At 35.0% G+C, this 23869-nt stretch overlaps 1 protein-coding gene across 2 annotated transcripts in view; it reads left to right on the forward strand.

The window, feature by feature from the left end:
• LOC126819470 (uncharacterized) overlaps positions 1 to 23869 on the forward strand; it is a 107755-nt gene that overhangs the window by 13374 nt on the left and 70512 nt on the right. For both annotated transcript variants that reach the window (XM_050547511.2, XM_050547512.2), the window contains exon 2: positions 19785 to 21372. In XM_050547511.2, the coding sequence (XP_050403468.1) occupies positions 21300 to 21372 (73 nt within the window). In that variant the 5' untranslated portion in view covers positions 19785 to 21299. The remainder of the gene's footprint in view (positions 1 to 19784; positions 21373 to 23869) is intronic.

The raw sequence follows: 23869 nt of genomic DNA on the forward strand, positions 1-23869 counted from the left end.
CATTACCGGACTAACATATGGTTCAATTTTATTTCACAGGAGGACGTTAAACCCCATTTCATTTCATTTCATTTCAATTTTATTTCAATAATTCGCTTGCGCGTAGGGGTCTTTAGCAGTTTGAAGAACCGGGGACCCGGAGAAAATCCACGAATTTGGACATACGACCCAACTCCTTTCGAAACCATGCCACGTAACTCAATGACATACCTTATGATTTCACGCACACGCGTTAAACAACTACACCGCAAATGAATCTAATGTATAGTCTGGACTAGTTAGTTATAGTAAAATAAAAACATGGATTCAATAAAACTCTATCGGTGCTCATGCCAGCTATATTTCTCCTGTATATACATTATTCAAAACTTGAAACTTGGAGCCGGGGGGTGAGTGGGGGAGGGGGGGGGGAGGGTTATCCCGGTGTTAGCCGAGATAGTTCCACGGTCATTTTCAGTAGTCTCGCATCACCTTGCCTACATAGCAAACATTTTTGAATGGCATTTAGTAATTGAACGCATTAAAATAATTGTATATTGTCCTCAAATATGAATAAGTTGACAAGTCGATGATGACTTCCAGACGTGTTATTGTCTTTTGCTGCCGATAAATCTGAAGAGCTGCTAAAGGGAGCAGTAACCATATACATACCACTGCATGTCTGCATGTATACTTGTTTTCGATGAAAAATAAATAGTACATTGACATGTCGTGTGTTATAGCTGTAAAACTGGTATCGCATACAACAGGTCTTATATCAGTCTATATAAATTCGTGGAATTCGATAATATAGTCCCATAAACGTTTATCTTTTATTGCGATCTCGGGATCATTAACTAACGATGCTATATCATTTCCTGTCAGTGTTTTCCGTCAGTGTTTTTATGATTAACCAACGCATTATATATATTGATTACCTTTCTATTAATTAATTTGATTTTAATGAATCTAATAGACCGGGGGCTTGATAGACACATACTTATTCATCAGTTTCTTGACATAATCTAATATTATTCCAAACGTCTGTTGTAGAGAATAATTTGGCCCTTTCTAATAAACTAGAGGAATAATTTCTCCATTATTATTGTCATTGCGATCATCTTTATTATGATTACTTATATAGTTCGTCTGCCGAAATGTGATCGGAAGAAAGATTTATGTCTCCATGTTTAGATTTAGCTAACAAATTGTGCTTTGTACATGTGTATGTCAAGATTAGTTTTTATTAAATATATTATATTGCCAGCAAACCTGCTCGTCCTAGCAACATCACATTTCCACCTCTTATTCGACGTTTCACAAAGATATGTGAAATCCAATAACCCCTTCGTTTTATTGTTGTCTGAGAATAAAGGAGCGTTGACGAATTTGGCAGTTATTAAATTGTTGACAATATTAGCCGCCGGTAGCTTAATAAATAAGGATTACATACACGCGTGGTTTAACATAAAACTACAGAAGTTGAATAGCAAATATGATAAATGAACAAACAGCTCGATCACCAATATGGTTCAATCGTATAAACATTAATACAATATTTTGTACCGATGGAAGAAATATGTATATATATTCAATGCTTTCCATTTGACAAGTCTATTATGTATCACTGGATTTGCCTGTTGTTCGTGTCTCATTTCTGTATTGTCACTGTCACGAACCCCTATTGTTCCTGTCACGTTTTCCTGTTGTCCATGTCACGTTTCTGTTCTGTTTGGGTGTTACGAAGGCTTTATTTCCTGATTAAACTTTGGTTATTACATTTGGTACCCTAAGTTATCGGATCATCGTAGAGCTAGTGGCGTGTCTATTTATAGCTCCGCTGTTCAGCTTTCTGAAATCGGAATCGTTCAGAACGTTTGAATTCGTTTGTTCACTAAAAAATAATATAGAGTTCTGACCCTTTCGCCTATTCAATAGAAATAGTTATCTGTGTGTAATAAAATTTACTTGAACTTGTTTAGTTTGAAAATATCCGTAAAATGTTAACGCTAAGTGTTTAATGATCGAATTCAATAGCCTTTAACATCATTTATTACAAACCAATGAAAAACACAGACAATATATCTAGCAAGTTATTGGATCACAAGAGCGCTATTACCTACAAATGTCAGAAAACTAGCACCCTTTTTTCTAGAAAAAATAATAGGGTTCATGAAATAAGCTTTTACGTAAATGGTTTGAGCTGAACGTAGACAATAAAACGGGGAGACATATTGCAATGATTTCATGCTACGACTGTTTTATGGTTTCCAATTTGTGTTTAATAATTAGTATCTGATAGTTTATTAGAAACATTTCAGACGAAACAGACGAACTAATTAAAATTATGGAGTTTATAGTTTTCACTTAACACATAAACATTCGATTCAAGAGGCTAGTGTGTAAGATTTCCGTGATATAGGCGCGATACGTGTCTTTAGTAAAACTGTGTCCATTTGTACTCGGGTCATAATAACTTCTTGACAATGAAGGCGTGAAGACAAATAGAGGCAGGATTATTTTCATTAAATGAAAGAGATCTATAACTATAAAAGATGGTGATTTTACTTAAAGAAACCCCAAGTTTTGCAACAAGCAGACATTGCTCTCATCTTCACTAATACTAAATCAATGACTAGAAACTGGCGAGTCGAACAAAAACCATGAAAATCAATTAGAGGCTAGCACTTTATTTGAATTGTATTTAGTCCTTTATTGATTTCCATCTTTGTGTACACTATGGATAAACCAATCGAGAAGAAGAAACATGAAAAAAATATATCGAGCCACAAAACATGAAGGATTATAGCAATAAAATTGTGCAAAGTTGTGATTTATCAGAGAGAACGTACAATTACCATAATTATAAAATCAGAAATAGAAAACAAACACGGGACTTACGCTAGTGTTGCACACCTCACTTAGTTAAGCAAATATAATTTTTTAATAAATTGTAACTTGATAATTGAATAGTGAAGCATAATTTGTCTTTTTTCACATTTGTAATATATCGTAAACACCAACAAAGATTGATTTAGAAAACATTCTCAATTTGATATTATAAAATTTGATATTATAAAATTTGATATTTGATATTATAAAATTTGATATTATAAAATTTGAAGTTGTTAAAGATTTTTTACAAACATAAATGTAAAGTGTTAATAAATGAAGTAATTTTGACTTCCCGTGAATATTTACTATCTATTAGTGGAAGGGTATCTAACAGCTACTCGTATTTGAATGTTCCTCGCCTCCCGTCCCCGGTGACCCATATTATGTTGTGGTATCCAAAATGTTTAAAAACAATCCTTAGTATACCATCGCCAATAATTAAAGAGCTGTCAGATCTTGATATAATAGTTAAAAAATAGAAATGAAAATGGATATATTGAAAATTTCAATCAAATTACTTTATTCTGAGCGCAGTTATGAATTTTTGACAAAAAATATCCTAAATTGTATACGACCATTGACGATCGTTTGCAGATGACAACTCCACCCATATACATCTCGATTGGCAAGTACCAATTCCACTATAATAAACAAAGTTTCGATTATCAGTCCTTGTATCGGGAGACCTTCTGAGAGTCGTTATGCATATTTGCCGAAATATTTTGGCTTAGACATACACATGTATAAGCGTGCAACGCAGATATGGCAGAAATTGCCTAATCCACTGAATATCTAAGCCAACTGATTGTTTAAAGAGTTGATTATAGGCTTGTCATATTATGGATATAAAAGCTATATAAAAAACGAGAAAAAACGACGACAAAAGACAAATTGGTACGCAATCTGATTAAATAGAGATCTATATTTCGTTTCGTTATTTTTTATACTTTTCATGGCTTCCACTACCTGAAGTGAAGACAAGTAAAACGAAAGCTAATGAAGACGGACATACGCCATACAGTGTGCTATGAGGGAATTTTGTACCGGGCCAAGGGATCTTTTACGTGCACGCCAATGTATACACGGGGCCTCGGTTTTTCGTCTCATCCGAATGACTAGACAGTTTTACATATAGCAGTCTAAGTGTAGAATGTTTTTAACAAGTTGGTATTAACTTTCTCGGCCAATGCAGGGATCGAACACACGACCTCCAAGCTAGCGAGCCAGCATCTTATCCACTTAGCTACCGTGGCTCCAACACGAAAGGAAGTAGGATTTTTGTTTGTTTTTGCGAAATCATTTCATTTCACCGGTTTTGTTACTTGATGAATCTCCCCTAATGTATGAAATAAAGAGTGGCTTTTATGCTATAGTGTACGAGAATGAATAGTAAGTCAACACTCGTTTCTGACATGTAACTGTTTTATCTTACTACGATATCTAGAATCTGATTGTACAAGTTTTACATATAGCAGTCTAAGTGTAGAATGTTTTTAACAAGTTGGTATTAAGTGGGTGAATATTTACAGATTCTATCCTAACCCCTCGTCTTGACCTTTATCTTCAACTCTCTACTACTTTTACTCCTCATCTAGTCTATAAACAACATTTCTTTCAACATAGTTTGTTTAAAAATGCTTCACGCGATATATCTAAATTCCAATTTTGATCTAGATTTCCAGTAAGAATTTATTCTACTGATAAGTTGATACAACGTAATCATCTCAAAAATACACTTAGCAGTGCACATAATATATGGAAACGTATTGCGGCCAATAGCTCTGTAGATACTGCGATAGGAATAATACGGTTATATGTCATCATATTAAGATCTTTGCGATGTTTTTACTCCTGTAAAGACAATCTGCCGGGTAACTTGAATCAACGCGCGGGGGGAGGGGGTAGAATGGTTAGCATGTACGCGCTGTATCATGAGGTCTGACATTGAGTTAACTAGCGTGACTTCGATTCCCCGGTTGTACGTGACAAGGAGTAGGGTCGCCTGCCCAGCCTCGAGCGAATTATTGAAATAAAATTGAACCATGTGTTAGTCCTGAAATAACCTAGATGTGTCGAGTGGACGTTAAACCCTATTCCGATCTTTCTCTGAATCAATGCGCTATGTTATATGTCGCCATTTCTTTTTAAATGCACACCTTTGCGTTAAAATGCACACCTTTGCTACTCTGAAGCTTTTAGGGGTAAAATCGTCGCAAAGATACCAATAATGTTGACACACTACCGTATTAATATCGCGGTATCTATAACGCTATTGACTCGTATACGCTTGCATACAAATTCAGTACTCCTGAACTCCAATGCTGATCCAGATTTCCAGTAAGAATTTATTCTAATGATGAGTTGATGCAACGTAATTATCTACAAAAAATATACTTACTAGCGTAGGACACATTTGAAGTCAGTTTTTAAATATTTATACAATTTTCTGAAAGTTAACTCAAGGGAAATCTCACGTTTTTGTTATGAAATTAATATCTGACAGTTCAGAAAAAACAAAATAACGAAGCGGGAGATATAATGTAATAATGTCCTAAAATGAATAGGGTATACTTTGGTTTATTAAAACTAAAAAATGGAAATTTTCTTGTATATGGTAATAAAACGCCATTTTACAAATTGAGTATACGACTTAGACTAACTGATATGCATTACGCGTGGGCCAGGATTATCTTAAAAATCCCCATGGAATTTATCCATTCATCAATCTAAAGGACATTTTTCAGGACAAAGAAGCTGTAAAGAATTTCAATTGTGAACGGTTTTTTTCATTTTACATTTTAAACTCGTAGGAAGAGGTGATCGGCTTTGATGGAGTAGTCTTTAACCAAGTAAGTAGTATGTAAAGTACATCGTGCGACTGGGGTTACCAAGGAACTAGCTATGTTTTATAAGGTGTTTTTAATAGTATTCCCCTGTGCAAATGGAAATAAATACACAGGTTTCTTTTTGAGAGGTGAAATTAGTATAATCCGAAAACATGTATACTAAAGTTAATAATATGCATTACCACTATCTCCAAAATGGTATTTTTAATTTGAATAAATGTGTGTGTAATAGTGAAATCATGCCGTAGGTCATTATTCATAATCGTCTCCAACCTTTGTGACTTTTCTGGCAATATTCTTTCGCATAGCTATCGGTTAGTGTGTTACTGAGGATAGGTTCGATCCCACCAGTGTTAGCGAATCAATTTACTTTGGATTTGGTGCATCATCTAGTCGTTGGGTTGGATGAAACATGTCATTCACAGAATGTTTTAAAAACACCTCTGGCAACTGGAAATCGAATTAAGCGTGGGCTACAATGTCGCTGTGCGGGTAAACTATACCCCATAGCACATTATACGTCTTCATTAGCCCGGTAAATCTAACCACATGTATGACTGACGCAACCGTGTTTATTCCAGTTAGTATTGTCAATGAATACGTTACGCCATACCTTGAAGGGAAAACACCATAATTTGTAGATCCATTTGTATATCTATTGACCAACTGATCGATATCTCGACCAATACATATATGTCTACATATATCATTCAATATTCCAATTCATTTCAATAACTAGTGGAATAACTTTCTCTACTCATCTCCGGGGCCTGTCTATACACAGTTATCTTTCAATATAGTCCAATAAATCTGTAGATCACGCCACGAGAATCTCTCTCTGCTAGTGGTTATAACTGAAAAAATAAGGAAGGCTAGAAATCTGTGGGGTGTTTTGTGTAGAGTAGAGTCGGATAAAATCGAACTGTGGGGATTAAGTAAATACTGGGACACAGTACCCGCCGTTTCCATCACCAATAAAGCCGATAGATATTTAAATAAGGGCTAGACGCTCACACAAGCACTTGAAAATAGAATTAATCCAATTAGGTTAGTTACATGTTCCATTACTTAATTCAAGTTGATCAAAGAAATTTTAGTGTAGAGAGACAAGACAAACATTGCATACTATTCATTACATCTCTAAGTTAGTTCACTTGATGTAATAAATACTTTAAATTATCCCCAGATACTGTAATTCTTTCTTCAAGAGAATATTTGTTAGAGATTCGTTTGCGAAGAGATAAACACTTCATTTTCAGCCATTCCTTCTCAGTATGGATTAAATAAACAATAGACAAGATCATTTCGGGACTAACATGATTCAATTTTATTCCTAGCAGTGGGAGGAAACGGGAGAACCTAGCGAAAACCCACGAGGTTGGACATGCGACACTACTCCTTGAAACGTCCAAGCTTGGGATCGAAACCACACAGACCACTTGACAACCCAACCCCCATATATTGGAGACTGCAGGTACTGGATACGTGTTTCCGATTCGTCCAAGATCCACATCTTAATTAGCCTTGTCGGTGCAGAAAATCCACAATTATCTTGACTTGGTGAGGTTGTGCATATATAAACGTCTTTTGGCAACGATAGTAGTATAAGATCAACACGCCTATAGTTAACACTTTTTACATGGTTAAAAACCAGATCGAGTATTGGGATGAAAGATGTTTGGTCTAATGTATTTACTATAGATTTTTAGAATCAAATACCATATTCACAATGTAAGTTTTAGACATTTGTGTAATGTTTTATTTACTGTGTGACCTTGATTCAACGCCAAATTACCAACAGATAGAACGGACATGTTCATGAAGACGTCTAGAGAGTTATGGAATGTTGAGTTTGGGTTTTTATCTTTTAATTATTATAACTTAAAGGGTATTGTCAGTTATTCCGGCTGTGGATAATGCATCCAGCTTTTCATGTAGATAAAGCTAGCGCTGTGAGCTTTCAATGTCACAACAATAAGTGAATACAGCCCAAGTAATTGTTGTAACTTTACTAACGCTCTTCTGCATATTGTTCACTTAAAGCAAGTAAATTCAGCCTCGAATATCCTGTAAGCGTGTCCGGTGGAATTATTGTAAATTTTACATTAATAAATTAATTTACAAGTATCTGTTGAAACCAAATTACCTTTAAGGTATATACTTGCACCATTGTGTTGTTATTTTCTGGGCCACCACAATTGGAAAATATACTGTTAGGTGACAATTTCTCACACCTTTAAAACAAATACTACCTTTATGAAGAACTCACCTTTATAACTGTTATTATTTATATTAAAGAAGCAAAATCTGGATCGTGTTTGTCTAATCACCCAAAGTAGCCAACACTGAGTTTGTTTCTCCAATCATCGCTACCTCGATAACCCTTTTACATAAATATCAAATATCGCGCTATGTATCAAAATATTGTCAAGAACTTCCCCGTGGTTATATTAAGGCGGAAAGGGAGTTGGCGTTAACAGGTTATATTTCACAAGTAGCAGCGAAAAACACGTGTTTTCTTTTACTCGCGGACATTTTAAATTACTTATCAAAATATTTATAAAGTTGGCCACTGGTACTTATGACTCTTGAACTTAGAAACCACATATCCGTGAAGACGGGGTTTAGTTCTTCCCCTCCAGCTGACAACAGTAATCAGATTAAATATAGTAAGTTCAAACAGAAAACTGTTTGTTAAAGAGGAACTGATATTCAGACAAACGCGGAAAAGGATTGTTTAATAATTTTGAGTCTGTGTTTCCAAGCATCTGACAAAAATGTACTCATTCACGTTGGCATAATTATACTTTAGTTTAGCCATCATCGGTAGTCGATATTATCAAGTGTTTTCCCAGACAGAAATGGAATGGTATCCGCGCTCATAATTTTACCTAATTAATTCTTAAATTACAGCAAATTATATGTCGTTTATAAATAATTAAACAAATGTGTGCAATTAAAAGGAGAGATCTCATCCGTTCTAAGTCATAACTCACATTACTAAACAAAAAATTTACACATCGGATTTTAACTGTACAATATTACTACCGCGTTGCAGCGTGTAAAAGTAGTAGAGTGACATTCAATTACTTTTTTGAATTGTCAGATATCCTGTCACAGTCTCACGTAACAACTTTTGGTCTTCGAAGTAATTGTTAGTGAGCAGAAATTCGCCCGAATATCTGTTATCACTCGTCACTTCAGTCAGTTATATAAAAGGATAACTCGTGTTTTCCTTTGGTGTTCGTCACTTCCTTTTGTAGAAACCTTGATTACGCATCTATCGTAGCAATGATCTCCATGTTAAAATTATATTTGGAACATGTTTAACCACTTCTATCACATAAGTGATAATGACTGATACCAATATTGTCCTTTAAATTGTGTCGATGAGAGGTAACTATCCCTTCATGTGAAGTAAATACCCCAGTCGCCAGCCAATATGAATATCTATCAGCTCACCCGGTATATTTGGGTTTGCAATGTTGCACGTGTAGTTTCTGGACAGATGCATTGGCTCTATTGACAGACATATTGCTTAGACAGTGCTACATTATAGACCCTCATCCAGATATAAACAGGTTTTACAGTCGTCACCAGGATATGTCAAACTTTGAATATATATATAGAAGTTTACGTTACATAGTTTACATATACAGTAGAGCAGGATGGGTCATACATGAGGCAGGGTATGATTATTAATTCCGGATAACTGATACTACATATTAAACCGATTTATCATTGTATATGGGCATTAAATTTGATTAGGGATAGATGATGTGGTACTTTGTTTATATATGCTGTTGTTTAACTATAAATATCTAGAAAAAGAAACCCCTTAAAGACTCAGCATCACACTTAAACTAAATAGCTACATTAATGTCAAAACAAACCTATGGACGAAAGTCAATGGGTTTCATAAAATGGCTGAGATGCATCTGGTGGTGTACATATGTTGCCTGGCAAATTATCTTTCTAGAACGTTGTTTAACGGATACAATTTCTGATCTATCCCCTGGGATATAACTTAAATGGTAATCCTAACTTTCAGCTCTTCGCTAGAATGAACAAGATTTGCACGTACCTCATATCAGTGTTTACAAGCTTACTAATTTATTGAGATAGAGAAAAAAAAACGTTCTTCACGAATTACCGCCCCATTATTTTCTTCATTTATCAATAAAATATAGGATATCGTCTATGGCTAGTTCTTCAACGGTAGTTATTGACGAAACATACGGTCTATGAGATGTGTGGTATAATTCAATCGGGAGGGTATTAAGAGTCTGTGATGGGATCCGTCACGTACCAACTCACTTTTCTCATCCAATAAAGTTTACGGGGACTAGTTGTTATCCCTCGTCAAATTCCTATTTTCATTAATTCTTTGTTGATCGAATCATATTCTGGTTTCTGGCGTGCATGACAATTCATTTTGGTCTATCAGATATAAACTATTTCCAATATTTTTGCTGCCGTCAAAGTATAGACTACACATGCAAATAAACCATCCAATACTATATGTTCTACTAGAAATCAAAGCTATTAATACTACTAATACCACGACTGTATGGTATCTGGAATCCCATATGGCCGGACCGGTTGGCCTTGCTTAGTTTTTATTCGAAATGCCATTTTAGATTCTTAGAACTTTCTAATTTACGCGCGACTGGAATGGAACAATTCTGGTTTGGAATCACCTTTCTCGCATCATCTCCCACGGTGCGGCTATCTTGAATGCCATATATATCTATTGTACTTTATGCCATTAAAAGAAGTTCTGTTTCCTTTAATCGGAACATTTTGGTATCCACTCTTCTCTCTTAAATTATGCATGACGACAATTTACTTGTCATTATTATAATGGGTTATTATTTTAATTCTGGAAGGATCATTTATGTATGTGTATGTAGTAAATTATATAGAGCTCCAAATTATCACCAATAATCCTGTTGTGTCTGTCTTGTTATTCAGTTATTACGTTATGCCTTTTGTCAAAGTGTTTAATTTAATAAGGTATTGACAATCCGACACAGTAAACCTTTACAATATTCATCAACATGGTAGGACGGGTTGCTTGATCTCTAGATCTAGCCACGGTAAGCCAAATTGAAACTCTCCTCTGGATGAGCTTTTCGCTCTTACAAGCTACATAGCCCAGTAAAAACAATTTGACAAATCAGTTTAATATTTTGTTTATTCACCGAATGGAAAGTGTTATACATAACACGATGGGGTTGAACTTCCTAATTTTTCTACGCCGATCTGACTAATGAAGATGGGGATACGCCATGCAGTGTGCTATGAGGGCAATATTGGCAGGACAGCGGCCTTTTCGCTTATTATTCATCGAATTAACAAGGTTTCTTTTACGTGGATCTCGGCTTATAATATTATCCGAACTACTTGGAACACATAAATACCAAATTATCAATTAGAAATAATTGGAAAGGATTGTCACATGTTACACAATATAATAATTTTTACCTGATGCTAGTCCAGATATTAACAAGTTATAGTTGACGAATCGGACACTTTCATCCATAAAAACAAGTTTATTTTACAGTGTATCTTATTATTGCAACACGGTCATTATGGCATCTGAATATTAGTAAAAGGTGTGAGAATTGTCTGGCATTATTTAGATGAAGGTTATATCTTATCTGTCTACTGACTCGACCATCGGGGGGATAGATAATGTACTTCAGTTGCACAGTTTGTGACAGTTTTATTGTTACACAAAAGGAACTATAAAGGAACTCGAAAGAACTAATATTTTTGAGAAGTATTTAGATTTCTTTTATTTGAGGGCATCGCTCAACTACACTCCGACGACAGCAAAATAAAGAGTTTTATTGTACAAACAGAAGCCGTCCGTTGCATTTACCCGGAGTAGACATGTTAATAATGACTACAGTAAGCCACATGACTTAACGTCAGTTTTTTTTTATTTATTTGAACTCTGTGTATACCATATTCAAGTTTTTGCTACTATATCTACACACAGTAGTCTATTTTTCACTGTCATTGACATTAAATGATATGCAATTGACAGTATCAATTATAATTCTGAGCCATTTAATTAAAGAGTTTTTTTGGTCAATCTAAAACGATCGACACCATACTAATACTGTTAGTTTGGCCAATGCGAAATGATCTACACCGCACATATGCTATTATTTTCGTCAATGTAAAATGATCTACACCGTACGAGTGCTTATAGTTCGGGCAACGTGAAATGAGCTTCACGAACACATGCTATTAGTTTGGCCAATGTGAAATGAGCTTTACGGAACACATGCATTAGTTTGGCCAATGTGAAATGAATAAGCTGAGGAAAAGCTTTTAGTTTGGTTAATCTAAAATGAGCTTTACCGTACAAGTTCTATAAGTTCGAGCAATGTGAATTGTTCTTTACGGTACAAATGGTATTACTTGATCAGTCTAAAATGCCACTTGTGTATAAATCAGAGATTTAACAGGAGACTTGTTAAAACCTTTAACAGATATACGGAAATACAAAAAAACAACAACAACAAATTGTTATATAGTTAAACATGCTAACTCATTATTAACCGGTTCGACGGGAAGTCCATACCTAAGGGGAGATTTCACAGATAAGTACTAATACACAACTACAAAAAAAATATTGTTTAACTATCGCGCACATGGAGCAAACACTCCTATTAAACAAAAATATATATAATTTAATCATTAATGAAATAATATATTTTATTAAGACATCTTGCCGGTTCACTTCTGATAAACAGTCATAAATTTCGTAGGAAATGTGACCAGACGCCTCATAACATTACTAACATGACACTTTATTTGTTAGAAAATAGCCAACGGTTATTATTGACGATCTAGTGTGATGTTAAGTAATACAGAGTTTAATTGCTTTGTCTCGAATGGTGGTTATTGTGTCTGAGTCAAGTATTAAAACTTAGATAAGATGTACAGACCAACTAATCTGGGTCTAATTGCTAACGGCCATTTCCTTTAATACACACGTACCTACGTTTACCTCTCACATAACGACATTTCTTCACAGACGTAATACTAAACTAGCTTGTTGTATGTAGCTGGTGAAGGCGCTAACTTTTATTATACAGTATCTCTGGTGTAATCTTTTATCTGAATATTTGAGCAACAAAACCGTGGAATTTTCAGCTTTGGATTGTAAAATTAGAATACAATATTAATGATCATCTGAAATTGCAAATAGGGCATACTACGTACCACGCACTTTGCACGCTATGAATTTGAAACAGAATTCCCAATAAATATTTAGTATCTCGAAATCAGCGAACATCTTAGATAATCATAATAGCTCTTTTCTCAAATCAAACCACTTCTACCTTTTAGAACACGATCTATAATATTTTTTATGCCATTAAAATCTATTTTGATTTATTTTCTACGGTTCCTATTTACCTGTATCTGATCCACATGTCCGTCCTATTTATATGAATTGGATGAAAAACATAGCACACATACACACTGAGTGGCGGTTGTCCTTCTTCATTAGCCCGGATGGAGCAGAAACGTAGGATGTATCCCATATCATTTCATCTCATTTCTCAAACGGCGTTCAAGTCACTGAACTGAATCGTGAAACTTTACAAAGGGACACTTTGTGGGCCTAAGCTCATTTAAAAAAGTGGACCTAGGCCTATAAAGAAAAAAGAAAAGAAAAAAGAAAAAGAGAAAGAAAAAAGAAAAGAGAAAGAAGGGGAGGAAAGAAAAGCTCATTTAAAAAGTGGGCCTAGGCCTATAAAGAAAAAAGAAAAAGAAAAAAAGAGAAAGAAAGGAGGGGGGGGGGAAAAGAAAGAAGGAAGGAAGGAGAGGACAGGGCACAGGACATGAGAGAGAAAATATAGGAAAAAAATGACTGACAAACAACACAAAAAAAAAGTGTACTACAAGAAAAGAACTTTATGAGTTTGACCTCATTATACCGAGAACCGTGTAATTCATCTTTTAACCTCTACTTAGTTCTTCATAAGTCATTATCGCCGAAATAATCGCCAAAAACTGAGAATAAAAGGTTTTTGTTTTTGACACAGAAGAGAATTCTCAAATTCATCTAATGATAGTGCTCTTAGGTCATTCTGTTATCTAATTGTATCAGGAAATCAAAAATTTGCCTTCTTTTGCTTTGGTCTTAAATGCTTGGAAAATGGGTTTGCGGTTGTCAATTTTCAAAATTTTCGTGGGGGGAGACCCCCCCCCCCCCCGACCCCATCGGACGCTGTTGGTATGAGATATTTGCTGGTATCTTATATGTAGAGATCACATTTCACAGGGACACTTTTCATGCTTATTAGTGACATATCTATCAATGGTATGAGATCTTTGCGAGTATCCATTATGTAGGGATCGGATTGGCGTGGAGGTGGTGGTGTCATTTCGGTCTGGCTTAGAGTCTCTGATCGTCATTCGAGGGACCGTTAATCACCTCCAAATATTGAGAGAGAGAGACAGAGAGAGAGAGAGGTTTAACATCTACTTGACACAAATTGTGTCATGTGTCTTCCTCATAGTCATACCCCTAGCCGCAATGCCTTCTGTATATTCCAACTTCATTTTTAGACTATAATGCGTTAACCTGTTCGTGTGACCAACTAGACATATACATTTAAATATGATTCGTATTCTGTATATGTTACTAGTATGTGAGAATCAAGATTTATTTCAATTTTGCATGTCCACCTATTGATGTTATTATATTCCATAGACTTAACACTGTCATTAACACCAGACTCATTTGATCACTGTTATTAACATTACAAATAAAATCACAGATTACAGTGATCAGCTATTCCAATACTGCTCTTATTAGCATGATATATATCAGACCAGTTTGTAGCTCAATCACCATTAAGTTACATCATCGTGTTTGAAATATGGATAAAGCCATTAAGTATATTACCGTACCTAAATCACAACAAATAAATTAATCAACATTTCCAATTGACATGATGTATATCTGAACAATTATTAATGATCAGCTGGGTGGACAATCACCATTAAATTACATCACATAATCTCAACATTGCCCGTTTCCAATTTTAGCTTAATCTTGACTAATCCCGGTCAAATGATGGTCAATCTCGTTTCTCATCAGGAGCCATTTCCCAAGAGAGCACCTGGAATCTAAGAGGTCGTTAATTGCCTAGACAATTGTCGATTGTCTGAGACCAGAACAGATGAGTATGCATGTAAGTAGATATGTAGACATACATAACAGTTAAAATTAGAACCTGGATTCTTAAGAAGTATTCAGTTATTACGGTACTAAAATGTTCAATACCATTCGTGATGACAGACAGCGCCGAAGACCACTAGATATCGGTAAATATCTTCAAATTATAGTATTTGAGCAAAACATACATAGCTGCATGTCGAAATGAAATGTTCTGAATTTTTTTTTTAATCATACAAGTCAGAAAGTACTTAATGTTCTATGTTATTGCCAACACACTTTCCTTGTAATTGTAAGTTTGCATTTAAATGACATTTTTAACAAAATAGTTCACTAATTAACCTCTTTTAAAAGATGAGTTTTCAAAAACGGCATCAAGTTATCCAAATTATGATGCGAGCTTGGTTTTCTAGCCTGGTATCCTCTGCAGCACGGATGGCATGACAAGGAATATTGCGTAGTCTTTCAGATAGAAAGAAAACCCACGGCCCCGTGTACACATTGGCGGAGACGCCGGTGCACGGGCAACATTTCCCCCATTGCACACACCATGCCTTATGTCAGCCTTCATTAGCCAGGTGGTACATAAACCTCACTCAATTCCGTTTATGTTAAGAGCTAATGGTGATTCAAAGCGACATCCATTTGCTAATTGTGGCCCGGTCTCATTATCGATATAAAAGGGCTCTTTTATTTATTATTTACGTCAATACACATAGGTAAACGATGCGATTTGTATTGAAGATGCGGTAGGACTGTGGTGTTACATCAGTTTTCAGTACACATGTATGTTACCTTTGATCATTCATGAAAACTCATGTGATCACACGCTAATAAAGTTACGTTACGAATCAGACAAGTGGTCAATCATTTTACATGTTAATTGATAAATATTATGGTTGGTCTAGCCATAACATCTTTAGTTAGGTTTCACATGGACAGAATAAAACTAAAGGTAACTGCTGCCATTTAAAAGCAAAAATGCTTCTCGCCATCCTTAAAACATTATATCTTTGGAAAATACCTCGAAAAGAACCAATGTTTTAAATCGAACGTTTGGCTTTCAGATTTCCAGAACCGTTTCACAATAATATAATTGTATTTAGGATTCATAATCATTCATTCGCTTTTTCCTTGTTCATTCATAAATTAAATTTACCTGATGTTAAATTGAAATAAATCTCAGATTGACGGAATTAAGTTTACTTTTCAGATATATTTCACGGTGCAGCACATTAGATGTCAAGTAACATTTCATCAGCTAGGCAATTACTAGATAGTGTGTCATATTATTTTCGTCACCTGCGTTTTATAGTACGTATGTACATAAAAAAAGGCATAGTTTATTGAGATCAATTTAATAACATTGCTACTTAAATATCACATACATATACACAGTTGTCGTTTGAAATTATTGATATAAGTTAATATCATCCAAATATATGTATATTACGTTGTATTACAAATAATTGTAACATAATACTTATTGATATAATACAGGTGAAAAAGTTGTTCGTCAATATCGTGACACTATTTATTATCACTGTGGCATCTATCGGATGTGGGTTCTTTAAAACTCCGGAATTCTTCTAAAGATAAACCATTTGATTTTTCGGCATCATACTGTTCTTTGTAATAAAGAGAATACAAGAATAAAATATATTGAAAATTTCGTATGTGTAAAACGAATTAGAATATTTACACAAACAGTTCAGTTTGACATAATAGGTATCTATTCTTTATTCTGCGATTATATAGATTTTATAGATCAGCCTGAGCTAAATACCAAAGCCATCACTGAGAGTTGCAACTTATCTTTTTATTTTGACTCGCTTCTCTATATTGGTCCCAGCCAGGAAATCAGTGTGGTGTCAAAATATTGAAGTATAATACGGATTATTAACTGTCAACATTATAACATACTTCGAAGATGTTACAATATTTTAAACCCACCGAGAAATCATCGGGACATATAAGATCTTATATAAGATCAAATTTGATATTGCAAAATGTAATAGAATCGTATGCAAGCCCTGTACTTTCTATATTTCATTCCTTGGATGAAATTATGTTATTGGGTGCTGTGTTTTTTGATGAGAAACAAAATATAATTTACTTTGGGTCTTGAGGGGTATGTTGGATAAAATTAATTGTCGAATACCTAGTTGCCGTAATCGTTAGGCAATGTATACTGCGATATCCAGATACCCCTTTGGAGTTCAATCTAACACTACAGACCTACATCGTCAATGAACAGTTATTCCCTTGGTACAAAGTCAGACAATGTCACGACACAAGCCATGGTCAGTGGTAGAATTTGCGTATATCAGAGAATATATATTTACACTGTAGAAGATAATTTTATCTTTCTAGAAGTGTAGGGATGATCATCTCCTGTATCTACATCATTTCCTTAATATCAATAAATGCTCATGAGTTTATGTCAATTCTCAACTGGGCACCTTTGTTTTATCTTCGGATTTCTTATCGATCTCTTTTCAACTGTGTAAAATTGCAGAGATTAATAATAATTAGTATGCCGATTACTTATTAAATATTTATTCTTTAATTACTGGGTAACAACTGTTGATAATAGTGGTGTAACAGTTAATAAATGTGGTGTATATAGTTAATAAAGTGGTGTAATTTGTAATGGTTGTGTACAGTGGTGTAATAGTTAATAAACGTAGTATATTAGTGGGGTAAAAGCTGATAAATGTTGTGTAAGAGGGGTGTAATAGTTAATACAAGAAGTGTAATAGTGGTACAATAGCTGATAGAAGTAGTGTAATAGCTGATAAAAGTAGTGTTATAATGGTGTAATAGCTGATAAAAGTAGAGTAATCGTGATGTAATAGTTCATAAAAGTTATGTAATAGTGATGTAATAGCTGATAAAAGTAGAATAATAGCTGATAAAAGTAGTGTAATGGATGATAAAAGTAGAGTAATAGTGTTGTAATAGTTCATAAAAGTTGGTTATTGTGGTGTAATAGCTGATAAAAGTGGTGGCTTTACTGAAGTGTCAGTGTAAATACACAGACGACCAAATGTCTACTGTCTACTGTTTAATGTCTACTCGATAAAAATTAGGTCATTTCGAGATCTTTAACGTTACACGCTTCTCGTCAGACTCGAAACAGATCTGGCTCTCCCAGGCTCCCAACGCGACCCAAACTCGACCTGGACTGTCACCATCACTGGTCGGTAAGAGGTCGAGTTGATGCATGTTCAACAAGCCTTGGTCTCTATTCACCAAGACCGGACTGCGACTTTCGCGATCCACGAAGATCTTATCTAGCTTTAAAGCGCGACTCAAAACAATATGACCCGCGTTAGGTCGTGCTTTGGTGTGATGGGGGCTTTTACAGAAAAATGTGGATTGAAAGTAGTATTCTGAGCTTGAAATCTGCTTAAAACGTGCTGCATCGTGATTGGTCGTATTAAGGTCTACTTCGTCGGATCGCCAGACTTTTTAGATCTGAACCCCATCGTGCTTTGGTCTGACGGGGGCTTTAAGGCACATCATACACGTGACATGATAACCAATGGAAATAAATGGGGTATAAATCGCCAGTCATGGTTTATAGTCCAGCGGTAATGAAAGTGACAACATATTATTAGTGACGATTAAATTGACGGCAGTTGAGTTACACATTGTATTTGATTTATCACAGCTTAAAATGGTGGTGAACAACAATTGGCCGCCGTTGACAACCGATCAATGATCACACGAATGCATGGGATAAAATGCTTTTTGGGAAATTATAAATATTTTTGATTTAAACTATTGTGATACTATTGTTTATTATACATGTAGCGCGGTTCCAACCACTGCAGATTATTTATGTGTTATTCATTACCTAGGTCCCATTAACAAATTAGGACACCAATATGACGTCATCATGGTAACTACCTGTTATGTTTATAATAAAAACCATGTATTCGTGTTGTGATAACCACTCTTGTACAATGTAAACATGTGACTTTATGGAATACGCCGAAAAAAAGCACCGAATCGAATACTAATATAGCGCGTGCTTTGTTTATTTAGATTTGTTGACAGTTATCCTCATAAATCGCATGATTGACACATTTGTAATACTAGATAATAAGTAAACTGCCAGGACCAGAATTATCTTTTAAATCGAGGAAAATAAAAAGAGATAACTACCTATAGTCTAGATTCGAAAATTATCTTTTAAATACAGGTAAATAAAAAGATATAACTACCTATTGTCTAAATCCGGAATGTACTAGGAACTGCATGGCTGTAGCTTACGCTAACACTAAACCAACAAAAGACTGGGAAACTTGTCAGCCAAACACGCGTATATTACTGATTTATCAAGTCGCGTGAAGGTGCTCGCCTTAAGTGCCCACTACGCTTTCAGTTATTCAGTTATCCAATATCTAATATGCAACAATTCTATGGTGTTACAGGAAAGAAAACAAGGTTTTGATTAAAATGGGAGACGTAGATTTTAGGCTAGAATTCCATTTCAGTAAAACAACAAAGTTGCACGATACTTTTCAGTTATCATGCTTTGGTTAAACTTTCCAGGGAGAATTCTTATGGGACAATAATGAATGGGTTTGACTCTTCCAGATTGCCAACCTTATAGCACCGTTTATTAGTAGGATAATCTTTGCTGTTGTCTATAGGGTTTTCTATTATTTAAACTGATCAGGACCAATCTTACTTATTTTCAATCATTCTTTGATTGAATCATATAGATGTCACAAACGTCTGCCGTAAAACTGAATTGTTTGAAAACTCTACTGACATATGTATATTTATTGATTAGGCTAACTGAGTCATCTTAGTTCTAACACCTCTCATATTTATCATTTCAGTATCCTATTGGTACCTGACACACTCATTGAGTTGAGAAACCGTTCAGCTTATGGATGTAAATTTCTGATCGAAGACGATAACTGAGACGATAACTGGTGGAGCGATACAGCAACTCTCTCTATAACCAGTGAGACTTCTAAGCATTATACAGTTAGTGAATTAACTTGCGTGATATATCCACAACCAAGCAATATATCGATAAAACGACTACTACAAGTGATTCGGTCTTCAACATTTGACGCTTGCTTGCTTCTGTCGTGCCATTGACAGTCGGGATTTTGAGATATCAACAAATAGAACAATTTAGAAGTTATTAACAAGTTACGATTCCGTGAATGTAATGGTTGCTGGAGTATCTGTCTAGCTATTAAATGGTTGAAGCTACTCGACTCGTAATAGTTTCATTGACCTGATCGCGTTTTAATATATTTCAGGTAAATAAAACACCTAGTCCAAAATTTCAAAAACGAATGGAATTTTAATTTCTCTTGAAATGTAGGACTGAATTATCGAAGTGACACTGTGAATGAATTCAGGGAACACATCAGCTGTCTACTTGAACATATATGGTTCTTTTGTCTCTAAAACAATTGATGCATTAAGCTATTCCCCCGACGAGATGTTCGCAATTTATCTCGTGTATTGAGTTGTATGATTGCATTATGAATACCATATTCAAAACAGGCTTCTTTAAAATCGAAGAGCAGCCGCAGGAAAGCGTGACTTTGTAAAATATTTAAAATATATTATTTTTAAGAAGTAGTAGTGGATGAACGCAAGAACTAGACATTGAAATATCAGGCAGTGGCCACCAGCGAAAACACAACGGAACTGTTTTCTATATGATTCATTAACGATGCACTGGATGAATTTTATTGAACTAAACATATGTTATTTCGAGTGGAGACGGTCAATATATAATTTTGTGTTCTTCAAACCGAATCCATAGTAAGTTCGAACGAATTGTTTACTGTGTTTACCGAATAAAAGAAAGCGGAATCGATCTTCTACATTATATTATGCATGATAATACGGATAGTGATAAGTTGAAGATTTAGGATGGGATATAAAAAGATAAAGGATTAGTAAAACTGGAGTCAATCAGATTGATCATTGGTGTTCAATTACTACGTCCATCAGTTCCCGGTTACCAAGAATCTACATCTGTATTTCCTCGTATTTATATATTTATGGCAATTCACACCTGGAATATTACTATATATACGTGATATTTAATTACCTATGATTATATATATCGTAATATTATCAACCATTAATATGACTAGGTTATACAAGACGCATATTGGTCATAGTTATTAATATTATATCGTAGGTACAGATTTAATATTCTGTAATTGAAACGATATTGGTAGAAGACATTTTAGTAGGATATTTAAACACAAAACAACATTCCAAGGGTTTTTTTCTGGATATCAAGACAACGTTGCAAGGAAAAATAACTTTGATTCTGTGGATTAATATTAGCAGATGGAGAAGAATTATTGAACATTAAAATGAACCGCTGGCTGGACTTTCCGTTTATATTCGGACTGTTGGATCTCATCTTGTGTACTTTAGCTTTCAAAGGTAAGAATCAAATTATCTACATGTTAATTCTGTTAGTTTTCTTAATATTCCTTGTTTCGTTTGGATTTATAATCACAGAACGGCATATTTCCCCAAATTTTCCTACATATTTGTGTTAGTTTTCTTACTATTACTTGTTTCATTGGGATTGGTAAATTTCCGCTTCAATTCATTGTTTACGATACAAAATGTACTCCAACGCTGTTGCGCATCGACTTCCGCCAAATGTTATGATTCACGACTTAAAGGCTACGACCACGACTTGATGTATCACGACAATGTTCTATGGACTACAATTATTGTTTGTTACTTAGCTACGTCCAATCCTTAAAGAGCAAGTTTTGTACGACAAAGACCTCGTTGCGTCACGTTTTATACGACAAGGAACGTGTTGTACGACGTGCTGTACCAAGTCTTGCTGGCCCATGACAAGGATCGTGTTGTACCACGTCTTATACGACACAGAACCCATTTCGCCAAGTATTATATGATTAAGTATTACGGGTATGTCTTATACCATTTGGTGGCCAATCTATTCGGTTGGATAGATTGTGCTGTCTGTTTTTAGTTTTGCTTCATAAGTATTTTAACGCGTTATATTTGTTGATTTTCTACTACCGTAATGGTACAGATTACACAACACAATAAGATAATAAATATGCATTAACTATAAGTAAGGTTTCATGCGTCCATGCAAATATCTTAGACCTTAAAATTGTAAGTAACATCACATAATTGCTTAGACCTGTGTTTCACCAAGGTTATATTAATTAGTCTTGGTACTTCAAACTGAAATGAAATAAAATGGGGCTTTACGTCCTACTTTTCAGCACCAATAGGGTTATTGATGACGGGCAGACACCATGCTATTTGGGAAATTTTCCCCGAAATGTGTGTACACGCAACGTCCATATTTCGTTCCATCCGAACGACTAGACACTTCAGTAACAGAGTAAAACCAAGCTGTAAAATCCCGGGTGACTTTCTAGGCCATTGTCGAGATTGATCTCGAGACCCCCTGGTTAATGAACTACCCACAGTTCAATCAAGTACTTATTTTGTGCTGAAAATAATTTCTTCTGGCCTGGGAAATAAAAGTAGAGAATGAAAAGGATTACAAAGTTCACAGTAACTGAAGTAAAATGAGATAAATCCTATGTCAAGAGAGGCCCATATATATGAATTGAACATATTTACTGTTAATAGTGCAGTACATTTAATTATCTAAAATAGAACAGGATTCAAAAGGAATAGTCGAGCGTATGAGGAATATTTATTGAGGAGACGCGGGCCCAATAGTCGACTGTTAGGGCATTGGACTCTCGACTAGACTGCCCGGGGTTCAAATCCCGCATGCCCAGATGAACTTACGATATTTATCAAGACCGGTTTCCAAATGCCAGAGACGGTGACTGTTGAGGTGACAAAGATCCTGTGAATAGTCGATTGGATGGGATGAAAACAGAGGTCTACACGAGTGCGTAAGATCAATTGACAACAGGAATTCGAAGACGAATATACAGAAACTCCCATTTCTTGGCAACTTCCCTAATGGCCCTAATCTAATTAGCACCTTTTTCCAATTAAATGTAATAATTATTGTCTTTTGATTAATATACCTTCTATCAGACGATTCTCTCTCAATCAGATTATTACTCAAATTGACTTTAAATCAAGATTAGAGTTAAAAGTTAACATATTATAGACAATAAACTCTTGCTGCGAAAAAAAAACATTGAAAGCGAATGAACGAACTATACTTTTATTTACCGACCATTTATTAATAGGAGTATTCTCGTGTGACACTCAGATCAATAAAAATAATATTCATACAGTTAGGCGTGAGACAAGAAGAATAAAGAGAATAGAGAATTAGATTTGTTGTTATGTATAAGGTGTAAGTTAAGCTATAAAAGACGTCGATATGTAGCTATGCATAAAAGAGTGATAATTCACAGTCCTAGTGCTTCAAAATGTAACCGTGGGATTTAGACGTGTTTCTTATAAGTTATAAAAATAATTTAAAAATCGATTCTATTTGTGTTCCGAGATCAATGTTATTTTACTCGGGCAAGCACGGATGCTCTCGTCAGAAATATCTACCTCGGGACATAAGCATGTGTATCTTCATAATTAAGTGTAAAACGTACCGGGAGCGTTGTTTTTCTAACAACTTGGTGTTTTGGTGTAGTCGACCAGTGCTGATCGCATATGAAAGTTTATTTCAAAGATCACTATTAATTTCTATCCAATATACTATGCATGTTTGAAATGAAATGGGGCTTACTGCCTTACTGTCCTACAGCAACAGGACTGATGTAGACAGAAATACGCCATGAAGTGTACTATTAGAGAATTTTTCCCTGACAGTGACACTAAGGCCTATTTTTATTTCGATTTCCAACTCGCAGGGGATCTTTAAGTGTTGCCAATGAAAGACCCATAACGTCGGTTTTGCGTACCACCCGAACGACTATGTACTTTCTTTGTCAGGCTT

This window comes from Patella vulgata, chromosome 4 (assembly GCF_932274485.2).
Source record: "Patella vulgata chromosome 4, xgPatVulg1.2, whole genome shotgun sequence".
In the NCBI taxonomy this organism is placed as follows: domain Eukaryota; kingdom Metazoa; phylum Mollusca; class Gastropoda; family Patellidae; genus Patella; species Patella vulgata.